The 15,460-nt window shown below is 45.6% G+C and overlaps 1 protein-coding gene across 1 annotated transcript; it reads right to left on the reverse strand.

Annotated features, from left to right (window-relative positions):
* Positions 1 to 288: 288 nt before the first annotated feature.
* Positions 289 to 14,380, reverse strand: GRHPR (glyoxylate and hydroxypyruvate reductase). Its single transcript, XM_083593883.1, has 9 exons — positions 14,212 to 14,380; positions 8,777 to 8,901; positions 7,027 to 7,099; positions 6,552 to 6,668; positions 5,052 to 5,140; positions 3,679 to 3,783; positions 2,384 to 2,519; positions 1,217 to 1,347; positions 289 to 509 (listed from the first exon to the last, which is right to left on the reverse strand). The coding sequence occupies exons 1-9, from the start codon at positions 14,301 to 14,303 to the stop codon at positions 388 to 390; spliced, it is 990 nt and encodes a 329-aa protein (XP_083450009.1). The 5' UTR covers positions 14,304 to 14,380; the 3' UTR covers positions 289 to 387.
* Positions 14,381 to 15,460: the final 1,080 nt, after the last annotated feature.

Raw genomic sequence — 15,460 nt, forward strand, 5'->3', positions numbered from 1 at the left:
TGGCTACAGTTGGGGAAGCCTGGAAGTCCTTTTAAAACAGGTCATGGTAACAGCTCCCCCACTGAAGCCTATGACAAAATAACTTCCAGCAGTAGAGCCCACTATAGGAGGGGGCAGGGGGAGAAGCTCATTATTTTCAGTCTGCTGCTTTCTGTTTGCTTCTGATTGAACGGTTGTAGAAAACATACCAGTACACAGCATCTTAATTACTTTGTATAAGATATAGAGTATTGCTTTTAAAAAATAGGTGTGAACTGGAACCTTTTGCTATAATACACAAAAGTCTGCCACTGTTTTAATGCTTTATTTGAAAGACAGTTTGTCCCATTTAATATCCATTTGGGGCAAAAAGTAAAAAATCCTTCAAAACTCTTCCAGTCTTGCTTCTCACAGCTTGAGTTCGCTTGGCATGCTTTCTCCTTTCAGTCCAGCCAGAAGATTGTTGGCAGCCAACACTGACATAGCATTCCTTGTGGCGTAGGTGGCGCTTCCAATATGAGGCAAAATTACTGCTCAAGACACGGGGGGGGGGGAGCAATTTAGGAAACGAGCCAGTATTTATCGACTTGTAATCACTAGTTCATGAATATATCGTTTTATCAGATACTATATCTTGATTCATGAAATCACTTGCTCAAGCCAACCCATTCCCTCTGTATTCTATTTCCAGGGCCCCATCTCTGTTAGATCAGTGTTTAAATATATTATCTGTCTTTTGCAGGGCATGCCAATCCAATTACAGCCCAAAGATGCCTGCCTTGCGGAAAGGAGCAGGAGTGCAAAATTCAGAGGATGCCCTCTGCATTTTATTTCTTGCTTTACCCATGCACATACTTAGGGCAGCATCGTGGGAGAGAGTATAGAAATGCCACAGGACGTAGCAGGCATAGATTTCTTTTAAGAACAACTTCCAATTTAGAAAAGAACGACCCACAAGTTTCTAGCCCTTATAGTTGCAAAGATGTTCTTTTGACACATTTCCACAAGGAAAAACCTCTGCTTGCTATTGAGCCTTGCCGGCTCAGTGCAAGTGAGACTTGAGCAGCACCTGTCTGCTTCTGAAAGGCAGCCGTTAATTCCCCAGGAGGAGACGGTGCAGAAATAGCCATGTACACATTAAGTCTTTAGCGGAGATTCCTGCATTGCAGGGGGTTGGGCTAGATGACCCTTTGGGTCCCTTCCAACTCTACGATTCTATGAAATTAAGTCGGCTTACCACAGTTCTTGAGGGAAAGAAGCGGATTATCAGTAGGCAGAGGTTCTGGGGTTGTAACATCCAAGCCCGCTGCTGCGATGTGGCCATTGACTAAAGCTTCGTATAGGTCCTTTTGATTGACAACAGTGCCCCTAACAGAGCAAAGGGAGAAAACGTGGGGTGTGAAGGTGTTACTGAGCCTACATTGCAAGCTGCAGTAAATAATTCAACAAGACTCTCACTGGGGAAATATGGATTGTGGCTTTTCTTGACAGCTTAATACTACCACATTGTTTATGCCTTCCCTGAAGTGGCAATGGTGCTGCTTTGCTGGGCTGCATCCCTCATCACTCTGGTACTCTAGGAAATCTTATGGGGGGGGCAGCTTCCCCCAGTTGGTGCAAGCAGCAGTGACTTAGAACGGTGCTAAGGATTAAATGACTCCCGGGGTCATTTACTTACTATTCAACACATTGCACTAACAGAAGACAGCACAATGATTTGTGCTAGTGCAATGAGACTTCACCCCTCCTCCCCCTGCACCCTGCACCCAAGCTTCTTGGGGGAGGGGGGAGAGATTGTTATGTCAAGCAAACAGAAATGCTTGAACTGATGGGACCTTGGCACTATGCAGAATACAACCTGCTGATATTGTACATGGTAAGTTTTCTATTTTGGCAGGTGTTTGCTGCTTTAGGCATGGAGCTAGGCAACCAGTTATTAGATAGACTGAGCAATATACAGCACTCACAGGAGCAATGAACATCCTGCCTAAGGGAAGGGCTGCAGAATATTAGTTTTGAGTGGTGCAGGCCTGGATAGTGATAGACCTCAAGAGAGATCCAGCTAGTTAAGTGTTGTGAATATGGAAAGCTTATTTCCACAAGTGCAACTTCTTTACAAAACCAGGGCAAATGTCTCATAAAGGAAGCACAATTGCAATGTATTTACCGTACGGTGAAGAGATTTGGACACGGTGGAGGCCCTTAATTAAAACGGGGAGGGGGAATGATTTGTGCATTTTAAAAAACTCGTGACAGACAAGGGTATGTTGCAGATCTAGGCTCACGCTCCTCCATACTGTCATGTTACTTCAGTCATGCTATGCAGTAGCACTGGGACTTGGCATTGTCTTGGGGGATGTGCCCCCGACTCCCAGCCTCCACTCTGGGCCACATCTGGTTTTACCTGCTTGTGTTGATGAACACAGACGTCTTCTTCATCTTGCAAAAGAAGTCCCGATTGCACATCCCCTGAGTGTCGGGTGTCAGAGAACATGTCACAACGACAAAGTCCGACTCTTCCGCTAGCTTGGCAAGGGGCACTGGAGAAAAGAAAGAAAGAGGAAACTCACTGTGGTCTGTTTAAGAGGTTTACCTACTTTCACGAGCTTTTCCTATTGACCAAAACAGCAAGGGTACTTCTGAATAGAGTCAGGAGAGCAGGGATGATTCAGGCATGCTTGAGTCTGCACAATTATGCTGTTGGCACTCCTTGAAGCCTGTTGCAGCATTCATATGAGCCAAGTCAAATAGGAGGAATTGCCCTACTTCTGTTTTCAGAGTGTACTGTTCTCCCCACCACCATGAGGACGATGATGTACAGCGATGTGTGCATATCCAAGTGTTCTTTCAAAAGGATCCTGTTTGACTCATTGAACTATGTGGCACTGTGGGCTATGAACAAAAACCTAACAATCATCCAGTTTGTGCTGTACTTTGCCTGAAGGGATGGATGACTGATCTTCCAAAACACGCATGCGTAAAGTGCATGTGGCTGCCATGTTTGCTCCATATTGACTCTTGACTTGTGGTGCAATCCCGGTGCAGCAGTCGGTACGTCTCGTCGTAAACAGCATGTCTCCAGAAGGGAATTGCTGTTCTCTAAGCGAGACTAAGGTTAACTGGTGATGGCTGGGTCCCTGCTTTGGCAATGCTTGCATGACCAAATGACTTAGGAGGTGGGGTGCATAGCCCTGATTCACGAAGGGATGTATACTCCTTACTTTTAACTATGGTCACTGGGAACAGGAACAAATAAATCTTAAGATTTTGTCAAACTGAAACAATCGTTCTCATTTGCAGGAATTGAGTGAATCCTGTTTTCAACCAACGTAACACCCAAGTCTTCTCATTTCAGAGATTCCCCCCCCCTCACTGAAGTGACTTACAAAAAGCCATACTGGATCACCCCCTGGTCCATCTAGTCCCAATGTCCTGTTCTCACAGTGGACACCCAGATGCCTGAGAGGAGCCTGCAAGCAGGACCTGAGAATAAGGGCACTTTCTCTGCTACAGTTTCAAGCAACAAGTATTCAGAAGCATGCTGCCTTGGACCTATGGAGACAGTGAATAGCCTCCATTGTGCCCAGTAGCCACTGACAGGACTTCAACTTCAGTTTTCTACTCCACATCAATGGGGGGGGGGATGTAGTATTGAACACACATAAAGAAATTCCACTAATATGAAGATAGAACTCTCACCAAACTCGGCTTTCAGTTCCATAGCAGCTTCAGGTTTAGGGTGACGTCCTGCATACAAAAACTTCTTGACTCCAAATGGCTTCAGACGATGTGCTACAGCCTGCCCTAGAAACATGAGGAACCAAAGGACATCACATCACTCACTAGGCTAGGATGTTTCATCCTTCAAGACAGAGAAATGGGGCTTCTGAAAATGGTGTTAGCACTTCAAAGGTACATGCAAAATTCACATAATCAAAGGCTTTCTTTAAGACTGAGCGCCCAAATCAAAACTTAGCACTTGAGCATTCTTGGATAGAGAAGCAGATGAGAAAAATTGGTAAATCAGGGTAGATGCAATCATTTTACCACATCTGCATACCTGATCCATGGTTAAAATCTTACCATTTGGCAACAGGATAACTTTGCCACATGGTTACACACAAACTGTACAGTGAAACTTCGGTTTTTGAACGTAATCTGTTCCAGAAGGCTGTTTGACTTCTGAAGCATTTGAAAATCAAGGGTCAATGGGCGGTTGGCAAAATCCACTGAAAAAATGGAAAATCATGCAGCTGAAGCTGTTCAACTTCCGAGGCGCATTCGAAAACGGAAGGAATTACTTCTGGGTTTTCAGCGTTCGGCTTCCAAATTGTTTGGCTTATGAGACACTAGAAAACCAAGGTTCCACTGTATTTGGAAAACTGCAGTCCCAGCCATGCCTTAGAGTAAGCTACAATGAATACAATGGGACTTCCTTCTCAGTAAACACATCTAGGGTTGCACTATTGCCCAGAGTGTTGAGTGAAATCTTTCCAGGTTAGAGGCCACAACTATTCTGAACTCGGTTTCTCCAGTTGGTCCATTGGCCGACGAGCCATGAGCAGAACTTAAGCTCTTGCTGTTCCCTGTGAATTATCTTGCCGACGGGCAGAAGAACGGGCGGGCTACCAGCAGCTCTACGTTGAAAAGGGTGACGGCAATGGCTGCACTAAAGGCACTTATGGCACCATATATCTCAAAAGTCGGGTATGTGAGAGAGACAACATCAAACACTGCACGGCTCCTTTGGGGGTCATGGATATTTGTTCAAAGAGACAATCAATAGTAGAAAGTCCACGTTGCGATAAAGTGAACAGTACAAGCTTTAGGACTGATAACCTCAGCCTAATCTCAGATGCTCAGTTCTGCAGAGACTGTGCAGTTAAATGTCTCCACACAGATGCAGCAGATACCTCCTTCAGGGTGGCGACTTGAGGTTTCGACCTGGACACGCATGTAATGCTTGTTTCTCTCTTGACCTACCTACTTTGCAAAGACGTTGCAATGGTCAAACCAGCTGTGAGCACCATGGTGAAAGGGCAGGCTGAAAATGAATGTAGAACTCAGCTTACCTATTCTTCCTAGCCCTATAATCCCAACGGTGCTGTTAGAAAGTCCATAGCCACACATCCAGAGGGGTTTCCATGTGGTCCAGCCACCACTGCAAAAAGGACACCAAATTACAATGGGATGTTAGCTAAGGAACAGCCCCAGAGCTTAGAAGACAATCATTAATGGAATGACAAGAAAAAGCTGCATGGGCTAGACAGGCTCTTAGCTAAAATTCCAGAAATGAGCAGTTGTGGACAATGGCAACCCACAGACATTGTTATCTTGTTACCTTAGACAAAGGAAGAAATCCTGCTTTAAAAGCTGTGATCCACCCTTTATCTTGCAAGGCCCACAATGATTTCACGCCTAATCCCATTCTCTACTCTCTATCCCTGTATCAGTTGGGTGGACTACGGAAAATAACAGACAAATATCAAAGGGGCACTGGAACCAACGTCTGTCTTATAATGTCCAGGGATAGAGCTAAATTCTCCCAGTTGAGTAGCCCACATCTAGCTATCAGAGGTTCAGCAGTGTACACTTAGATACCTTGATCCAGTGTTTCCCAAACTTGGGTCTCCTGCTCTTTTTGGACTACAACTCCCATAGTCCCTAGCTAGCAAGACCAGTGGTCAGGGATGCTGGGAACTGTAGTCTGAAAACAGCTGGAGACCCAAGTTTGGGGAACACTGCCTTGCTAGATTTGCACCACCCTGTCACCACAATATAACTAAAGCATTTATTCAACTAACTAATATTATATACTCTTTAAGAATGCTTAGAAGGAAAGCAACACCATGCACACCCTCTCATTCATCCGTACAACAACCCTGTAATGTAGGTCACTATTATTACTCCTCATATTGCAAGGTGAAGCTGAGAGTTCAGGATGTTGCATGTGGCTATCTGATGAGTTCGTGGCAAAAAGCAAGATTTGGACTGGGGTTTTTCCACTTCACAGTTCAGCCTCAGGGACCTGTTTCAGACTGTAGTTGTAGTGCAACTGAACTCTGCTGCAAGTGTCAGCTTGCATAGCTGAATGGAAATAAAACCAGATGCCAAAGACAAAATAGCTTGAAGCCCAAAGTTCAGGGGACTTTGTCACCTTCCGGCAACTGGTTTTCAATGTCCATGGATTTTTAAATCATTTGTGTGTGTGTGTGTACTAGGAGCTCCTCCTTAGGACAGTCCAGCAATAGTTGTATAAGTGCATCCACAGTTTCTGTGAAGCAAGTAGAGGATCTTCTTTGCATACAAAAGGTAAGTGGCATTTCCAGGTAGGGTGCCCAAGAAGCCCACCTAAAACCCTGGAGAACTGTCATTCAGAGCAGACAACACTCAACTAGACAGACTAACCATCTTACTTTGATTAAGGTACCTTCCTACTTTGCTGTGAGCCACAGTTGCCTTTTTTAATATGCTGAATGAGGCTAAAAGACAAAATAGGACACGGCCACCCCCTCCAAGCAGTCCAAACAGTGTGGTGTGGAAGTCCCATAAATACCACTTCGGACACTCACTTCTTCACTTCCTCCACAGATTCTGGCAGCCTGCGGGATGTTGCTAGGAGCAAAGCTACTGTGAGTTCAGCAGTGGCATCTGTCAGGATGTCTGGCGTGTATCCCACACGGATCCCACTAGAATTTAAAAGAAGCAGTCAGATCTTCTGTGTTTTGAGCCACAAGGCACTTACTGACTAGTTTTGTGGTACTCATCATTTCTTCAACACGGGTAGCCTGAGCATCAATTGTTTGGTCCATACGCCAGTTGGGCAATGGCATGCATTTAAACCCCAACCGCTAATTTTCCTGGGGAAAAGCTGTTCTGGGAAGAGGCGATTTTCAACAGAGAAGCCTCTGGGGAACAGAAAGGGTGGGTTATATAGGGCTGGAGTAATTATTAGCCCTTCCACAACAACTCTCTTTTCTTTTCTCCCTGTCAGGATAAGATGTAGTTTGCCTCTAAGAATCACCTTTAAAAAGATGTGAGTCTTACCGCTTTTTTATTTCCTCAATGGCAAGATGGTCATATCCCACGGACAACGTACTGATTACTTTCAGGGATGGTCCTGAAAAAGATGAAGACCACGTGCTCAGAACAGAAGGTCATTAAGAGGAAGGCAACTAGTGTTGAAGTAGCCAGGCATGAGAAGGGGTTAATTTCCTTTAATGTGCATAAATCACCCCAAGGATGAGCTAATAATGGGTGCAAGGTCAGTCAAGCCAATTGCTATGGTAATGGCCCAGTGCTCCAACTATATCTATGATTAATGCCCATCAGTCTGTTAGTTTGCAATTCGTCTGTGAGTTGTCAGTCTGTTGGTGTTACTTGTCCAGTGTTACATGTTGAATTGCTGGAGTTTATTTGGAGCAATGGAAATATTTTGTACTTGTATGTATCTGTATGTCTGTATCTACATTCAGAACTGTTTTAGTGAGCCTTATCTTCTGCAACAGTAAACTATTTGGACCTTAAGCTTCTTCCATGTGGTGACTGGTACTGGGAGCAACTTGCACTGCGTGGATATCTCACCTGAGATTCCCAACAACTAGTTGGCAGAGAAAAGCAGTGAAGTGCTCACCTCAAACAACAAAGCTCCTACCAGCTTCAGAAAGCATTAAAAGCTAAAGAAGTTGGCAGCAACGGACTTGTCAAGGCTTTTGTCTGGTTACTAATAAACACAGAGAAATGAAGAAGGCGATTTTTTGATAAAGTTTCACAAGGTCTTGCTTGAAAAGAAACAAAATAATAAAAGAATGTCAGCTATGAATGGAAACCTAGCTTTTGAGCCATTAAAAAGCTGTGAGCTTTCATTCATTAATCTGTGCAATTGACCAACAAAATACAGTGGTACCTTGGTTCTCAAAAGCCTTTGTACTCAAACAACTTGGAACCCACACACTGCAAACCCGGAAGTAAGTGTTCCAGTTTGCGAACTTTTTTCAGAAGCTGAACGTGCTCTGTTTTGAGTGTTACGCTTCCGATTTGAATGTTACGCTGAGGTCTGTCTGGTTTTGCTATTTATTTTGCGTTTTTGTGGCTCTTTTTTGTTTTTGTGACCGTGTGTAACCCAGATCAGCCTCTAATTCATTGATTGTGTGACTGCAGTGCATTGTTTATTGCTTTCATTTTATGGATCAATGGTCTCATTAGATCGTAAAATTCATGTTAAATTGCTGTTTTAGGGTTGTTTTTAAAAGTCTGGAACGGATTAATCCATTTTGCATTACTTTCTATGGGAAAGCGTGCCTTGGTTTTGGAATGCTTTGGTTTTGGAATGGACTTCTGGAACGGATTAAGTTTGAGAACTAAGGTACCACTGTATTGCATTGAGGATTATCCACACACCCAGAATAATCAGTGGGGTAACAACAACCCACAGATACAAACACAGTATAAAAATGGGATTTAACAGCACATTTGGCTCGTGGAACTTTCCCCCCAGATACAGACTGTTTGGCCAGATAATCCTGAGGAGCTGAATGCAAACCTTCACCAAAAGGAGATAAGAAGAAGAATGAGGCTGGGGTTGATGCCAGTCCCATGAATTTATTCCAGTTCCACCTCTTGAAAAGAATTAGGCACCAACTTCAGCTTTATACAGATGCAGGGCTTTGGTCTGCATTCGCACCAGTATCTGGGGAGCAGCCAGTAACTTTGCCTGCCCAGGCAAGTCACTGGCCGTGTTAATGTTTCTACAGCCCACTCTGACACCATTCCGTTGAGCTCCCACCCGAGGTCTCACCTGCAGCATCCAGGACTTCCTTGTCAATCCGGTCAGACAAGAGGCACAGGAGCCCGTCCTTGCCAGCCACCCCCGCCAGCAACTCCGACTGTGGGATTGGTTCATCTGAATCCCATTGCTGGACGCTGCAGCATCAGAGGAAGCAAGAAAGGCAGAATCACACAGAGCAGATCACAAGTCGACACGAGGCGCTAGAGCAGCCTTTCTCAACCTGTGGGTCCCCAGATGTTGTTGAACTACAACTCCCATCACCCCTAGCTAGCAAGGCCAGAGCTCAGGGATGATGGGAGTTGTAGTCCAACAACATCTGGGGACCCACAGGTTGAGAACCGCTGCGCTAGAGCAGTGTTTCCCAACCTTGGGCTTCCAGCTGATTTTGGACTACAACTCCCATTATCCCTAGCTAGCAAGACCAGTGGTCAGGGATGATGGGAACTGTAGTCCAAAAACAGTTGGAGGCCCAAGGTTGGGAAACACTGTGCTAGAGGCTGCACAGCTTTTGCCACTTTAGATCTTCAGTTTTAATTGGCAAGGACAAACTTTAGTAAGATTGGACCCCAGTTGCTTAACCTGGAAGCTGTTCTATTGCAGGAGTGTTGTGTATTGTAACAGGGGACGAATGAAGATATTAAATTATATCACTCATGCTGAGAAAAAAAGGTAAAGGGACCCCTGACCATTAGGTCCAGTCGTGGCCGACTCTGGGGTTGCGGCGCTCATCTCGCTTTATTGGCTGAGGGAGCCGGCATACAGCTTCCTTCTGGGTCCTGTGGCCATCATGACTAAGCCGCTTCTGGCGAACCAGAACAGCGCATGGAAACGCCATTTACCTTCCCGCCAGAGCGGTACCTATTTATCTACTTGCACTTTGGTGTGCTTTCAAACTGCTAGGTTGGCAGGAGCAGGGACTGAGCAACGGGAGCTCACCCTGTCACGGGGATTCGAACTGCCAACCTTCTGACTGGCAAGTTCTAGGCTCTGTGGTTTAACCCACAGTGCCACCCGCGACTGTTCATGCTGAGAAAGGTTGCTATAATTCAGTAGGAAACTATCCCTCACTCCCATTAACATTTCAAAAAGGCCAAGGCTGTGGAAATGGGTGTTTGCATTTTGAACCAAATAAAACAGCACCTCCCATTGGTTTCCAGCGGCCACACACTACCTCTGCCCACTTCTGGAAGAAAAATACTCTGCCCAAATCCTCCTGCATATGCCCACCTCAATGAGAAAGGGGCCGTGTCCAGATGCACCCGTTTCTATCTGCTCAGAGAGACACAGTGTGCCCACATGCCCCTGCTTTTGCTGCCTGCCGAGAGAAAGGAAAACTGCCCCTTGTGACCTTGCTGCAACACTGAAGGGAGAAATAATGCCCTTTGTGACCTCAGGCTGATGCTGATGGCAGAGAGACTGGCCCAATTTTGGCACTGCACAAGTCACTGCTGAAATGTGAGACGCCAAGGTCCACCACTGCCCAGGCAATGTGTGGACACAGAAGAACCCAGCGCTCCTTGAAATGGGCAGCAGTTGGGCCAGAGACTTTGGGTGTAATATACAACTTGCAGCATGGAAGAAGTTATGGAATTGGGATTTAAAATTCACAGCATGTTACACGTTGAAAGAACATTATATGAAAACGATGTGCTGTTGGTATTTAACTCCTAGTAAATTAGCAAAAATGTGTAAAATGGGGTCAAATGCATGCTGGAAGTGTAAGGAAAAAGAAGGCACCTTTTATCACATGTGGTGGAAATGTAAGGTAGTAAGAGAATTTTGGGAAATGATATATAATGAGTTGAAAAAAATGTTTAAAATAACCTTTTCTTTAAAAAACCCAAAGCCTTCCTTTTAGGAATTCTAGGTGCCGAAATCCTAAGGGAGCAGAAAAGACTATTTATGAATGTGACCACGGCTGTGTGGATGTTATTGGCCCAGAGATGGAAAGAAGATAAGGTCCCTACCAGAGAAAAATGGCAGATCAAGATGATGGATTATGCCAAAATGGCTAAGATGACCGGGAGAATCAGAAATCAGGAAGAACAAATTTTAAAAAGGAATGCAGAAAATTTATAGCTTATCTTAAAGACCACTGTAAACAGTTAAAATCATTAGTAGGATTGGAATAACATTTGTAGTTTAATGGTGAATTTTGGATACAGAGGAGAGATAAAAGATTTGGATTATCATAAAAGATGCAGGAGGAAATGATTAACAAGAGAACCCACAAAGGGGAGGAGGTAAGTCCAAGAGATTCCTTGCAATCTTGTTTTTATGTTGGATGTTGGATATGTGACTGTAAAATTCTAATCTGAAAAACCAAATGAAGAAATTTTAAAAAATGAAATGGGCAGCAGCATGTGAAGAGAGAATCAGCAAGCAAGGAGAGGAGAGTTGGCAGGTAGATGCCCAGATGTTCCACTTCCAAAACGACTGCTTGCCAAGGTTTTCAGCCAGATCTCCTCCTCCTCCTCTGCCCTGAGTTGCCAGGCATGTGGAGGATTTGTGGAGTGGGCAATGAGGTCTTTCATGCAGCCCAGGGCAGAATGAGTCTCTTGTACAACTTCTGCCTGTGATGAAGTCCAGAGCAACCTGAGAAACACCCACCCCTCTCCAGCATGTGTGGGAGGGGGGATTTGGGGTAGGGGATTCACATCACCCTGAGCTGCGGCAGGACACAGAAGCAAGGCCACCCACCCCAGGGGTGGCGCGAAGGGGAAGCATCAATAGTGACCACAAGTTATGGCTTAGATACTGATCCCAGCCAATTTTAGTCTCCTGGTTTGCACAAATGATTAACCATTAGCTGGCCTGGAACAATGGCAGTCTTATTTGAATGTAGTCAGCTGGTCAGCACAAATAACAGTTTAAACAGACAAAATTACTCCAAGGCAGGGTGGATAAAAATCAATGTGTTTTTTCAGAATAAAAAATAGGATTTTTTAAATATAAATTGGATTTTTAAAATGCTTTTGGAGGGAAAATCTTTCCAAAGATAGTTTTCTATTTAAGTTACATTATAGTCCAAATGTTATTCATCAGGAGATATGGGTTTATTTTAATTTTTTTTGGATAAAAATGTAGATGTTTATATACGTGTGTGTTTGTGTGTACGCACTTTCAATACTGTTATTAAGTATGGTGTCAGGAGATGGTACCCACTTTATCTGGAGATGTCAGGAGATGGTACCCACTTTATCTTTTATGTGAGAGAGTTGGACTATAAAGAAGGCTGATCACCGAAGAATTGATGCTTTTGAATTATGGTGCTGGAGGAGACTCTTGAGAGTCCCATGGACTGCAAGAAGATCTAACCTCTCCATTCTGAAGGAAATCAGCCCTGAGTGCTCACGGGAAGGATAGATCCTGAAGCTGAGGCTCCAATACTTTGGCCACCTTATGAGAAGAGAAGACTCCCTGGAAAAGACCCTGATGTTGGGAAAGATGGAGGGCACAAGGAGAAGGGGACGGCAGAGGAAGAGATGGTTGGACAGTGTTCTCGAAGCTACCAGCATGAGTTTGACCAAATTGCGGGAGGCAGTGAAAGACAGGAGTGCCTGGCGTGCTCTGGTCCAGGGGGTCACGAAGAGTCGGACACGACTAAATGACTAAACAACAACTATATATGCACCCTGGGTCCAATGCAGGGATGGAAAACCAATGGCCCTGCAACTGCTGTTGGGACCATCGATCCCTTTGTCTATTGGGGCATGCTGGCTGGGACGCATGCAACCTCTGAAGGGCTGCAAGTTTCTTATCCCTGCTCTAATGCTACAGACAGGCCTGCTCTGCTTTGTAAGTCGCCCACCCACCATTTTATTTTTGCAGGCCCCCTTTCCACAGTTCAAACCTCGCTCGAGGCGGCTTACAATACGGAGGTGGGGGGTGGGGAATACATAGGCACAACATAACAAAGATCGTCCTGAACAATAATAAAACATTTAAAAGATGAGCAACCGCAAGCTATAAATCACAAGGAGATCCAGATACAAAAAAGTGACAGCAGCAAAGAAAAGAACAAAAAGCCTCAAACACACACACACACACACACACACGATTTCCATAGCTGTCAACCGTCCCTTATTTGACGGGAAACTCCCTTATCCCAGCGCTGTGTCCCGCTGCTGTCCCAGATTGATGATGTCCCTTAAATTTCCCGGGTTTCATGCTCGCCCGGCTCGAGAGGGAAGCCGCGGCTCGGGGTCCTCTGCCTCCAGAGAACGAGCACACGCATGGGCTGCCGTGTCTCCGTCTCTCTCCTTTTCCCCCTCAGGGGCGCATCGTGAGGAGACGGGTGGCAGCGGACGGGCTGGAAGCCCCTCTCTTGCGAGACTTCCGCCGTGCTGCCAGGGGAAGCCGGAGGCAGCAGCGGCGGCGGCCTGAGGGAGGAGGAAGAGGAGGGGATGGGGAGGGATGCAGAAGGGTGCTGCCGCAACCGCCTCATGCCGGGCTCATGGGTGGCGTGGGCGAGAGTCCCTCTCTCGGGTGGGGAAGGGCTGATGGAACTCCTTGCACCAGGACGACGGCAGCTCCGACGTGCTGCTTAGCATCCCCTCCAACCAGTGCAGCATCTTAATGTAGTGATTTCCCCCTCTGCATCCCTTTCATAACTATTTTTATAAATCATTTGTCCGTCCATAGTTCAAATTTTTACTACAAGTTTTCTGTCAATCCTACCAATCTTTACAATAGCTTTTCGACTAAATGATAAACTTCCCCCATTCTTTATTAAAGAGGTCCTATTCCTGGTTTCTAATTCTGCCTGTAAGCTTTGCCATCTCAATGTCGTTCATCAGTTTCGTCTGCCCCTCTTCTTTGGTCGGAGTTGTAGAGCCTTAGGATCATCTAGTCCAACCCCCTGCAAAACACAGTAAGTGGCAGCCAAAGCAGCATGGCTCCATCAGAGCCGGATTTCTGTATAAACTAAGCCAAAATCCCTTATTTTGGCTGCTGATCCCTTATTTTCGAGGCTGCTGGTCCCTTATTTTCAAATCTGTAAGTTGACAGCTATTGGGGCATGCTGGCTGGGACGCATGCAACCTCTGAAGGGCTGCAAGTTTCTTATCCCTGCTCTAATGCTACAGACGGGCCTGCTCTGCTTAGTAAGCCGCCCACCCACCATTTTATTTTTGCAGGCTGCCTTTCCACAGTTCAAAGCACGCTCGAGGCGGCTTACAATATGGGGGGTGGGGTAACAAAGGTCGTTCATAACAATACAAAAAAGCGACAGCAGCAAGCAAAAAGCCTCAAACACACACACACACACACGATTTCCCAAAGGTGCACATGCAAGAGAAGGAAAGAGAGGGGTTCACACGTGCGTGAAAGCAGGCGCCAACGGGGCAGGCAGAGTCCGGGGGCAGCCGGGCGACCTTCCCAAGGGGAGAAGGGGGCTGTTTCTCCCTTGCACCCCCAGCCCGTCTCCCCGCCAGCCCACTTACTCTCCGGCCCGGCTCAAGGCCGCCAGCCCCTCCGGGGGGATCCTCCGCGTCACGAAGACCTTCATGAGTCTCTGCACGGCCGCCGCTCTCATGCGCCGCGTTGCAAAGGCGACTCCGGGCGAAGCGGCTCCTTCCCCGCCCCGTAACCCTTGGCCCGGGCGGCGTCCGGCGGAGAGAGGCTTGTTCGGCAGCGCCCCCTGGTGCCCATCCGCGGCCACGTCCAAAGCGCGCAGACGGCTCGCCTCGCCCAGATGTTGGCGCGTGTTCTTCTAAAACAAAAAATCCTTGTCACTGTGTGAATCCTGCGGGTGAATGGGGCTGAGGCTAAGCAAAATAACATTGGTGGGGTTCTTTTCCAAAGGGCAATGTCCTTTTGACTGTTTACTTCCTAGCTGTCGCAAGCAGTGCACTTTCTTCTGGGGGTACGCAGACCCCCTAAACATTTTGTGGATCTTTGTACTTTGGTTCATTTACTGTATTTGTTTTTCTCAGTTTGAACTATGAAATGGTGATTTTCTTGAGTCAAAATGAGAGTAGCCTTAAACATTCTTTTAGAAAAAAGCACTGGTTGCAAGTAGGGCTGGATTTAGGTTTGAAGAGGTCCTAAGCTGCTGAAGGTAATGGGGCCCTTTATATGTCCAGCTGTCCTTTGTCAACAACAAATTCTCCCTGTTTTTTGTGTTGAATATATGCTATATATGGTAATTTATGGACCTAGTAGGTATCTAGATATGTATTTTATTAAAGTAATTGCTGGACTGAAATACAATTAAGAAGTATATTGATAGTGAAATAATTATTAAGCTCTAACTAAAAATGCTTTTTTATTCATAACAAACTTAATAATGCAAACACATTGGCATTTGGCAATAACAAAAGTTCCTTCAGAAACACAAAGGCCCATTACTTACACCATAAGAGCCTACACAACACAAAACACTGTTGCTATATGTAGGTTTTGTTTTATTTATTTAATTTTGTTTTTTACCTTCTATTTTGGAAATGTACATCCAGTTTTTTCCTCTTTAATTTTTTTGGGGGGCCCCCAAGAGAGTGGGGCCCTAAGCTATAGCTTGTTTAGCTTATACGTAAATCTGGCACTGGTTGCCAGTTCGGGAGAGGCGCTCCCAGTTCCTTCATACCTGTAAGGTTATTTATTGGCTAGCTTTTTAATTGTGGACTGAAAGAATTGGCAGCTTTTTAGTTTTTTAATTAATGGAGACTTTCCTTGTAAGATGGCAACACTGGC

This window comes from Podarcis filfolensis, assembly GCF_964270895.1.
Source record: "Podarcis filfolensis genome assembly, chromosome: 17".
In the NCBI taxonomy this organism is placed as follows: Eukaryota; Metazoa; Chordata; class Lepidosauria; order Squamata; family Lacertidae; genus Podarcis; species Podarcis filfolensis.

What these genes read in the sequence shown, in the direction of transcription:
- GRHPR (XM_083593883.1), bottom strand. Translation starts at nt 14,303, where the DNA reads ATGAGAGCGGCGGCCGTGCAGAGACTCATGAAGGTCTTCGTGACGCGG. An exon ending in GGAAGTCCTGGATGCTGCAG is followed by an intron (nt 7,100 to 8,776) that starts GTGAGACCTCGG and finishes CATCTTTTTCAG; the next exon opens with GACCATCCCTGAAAGTAATC. An exon ending in ATTGAGGAAATAAAAAAGCG is followed by an intron (nt 6,669 to 7,026) that starts GTAAGACTCACA and finishes TTTAAATTCTAG; the next exon opens with TGGGATCCGTGTGGGATACA.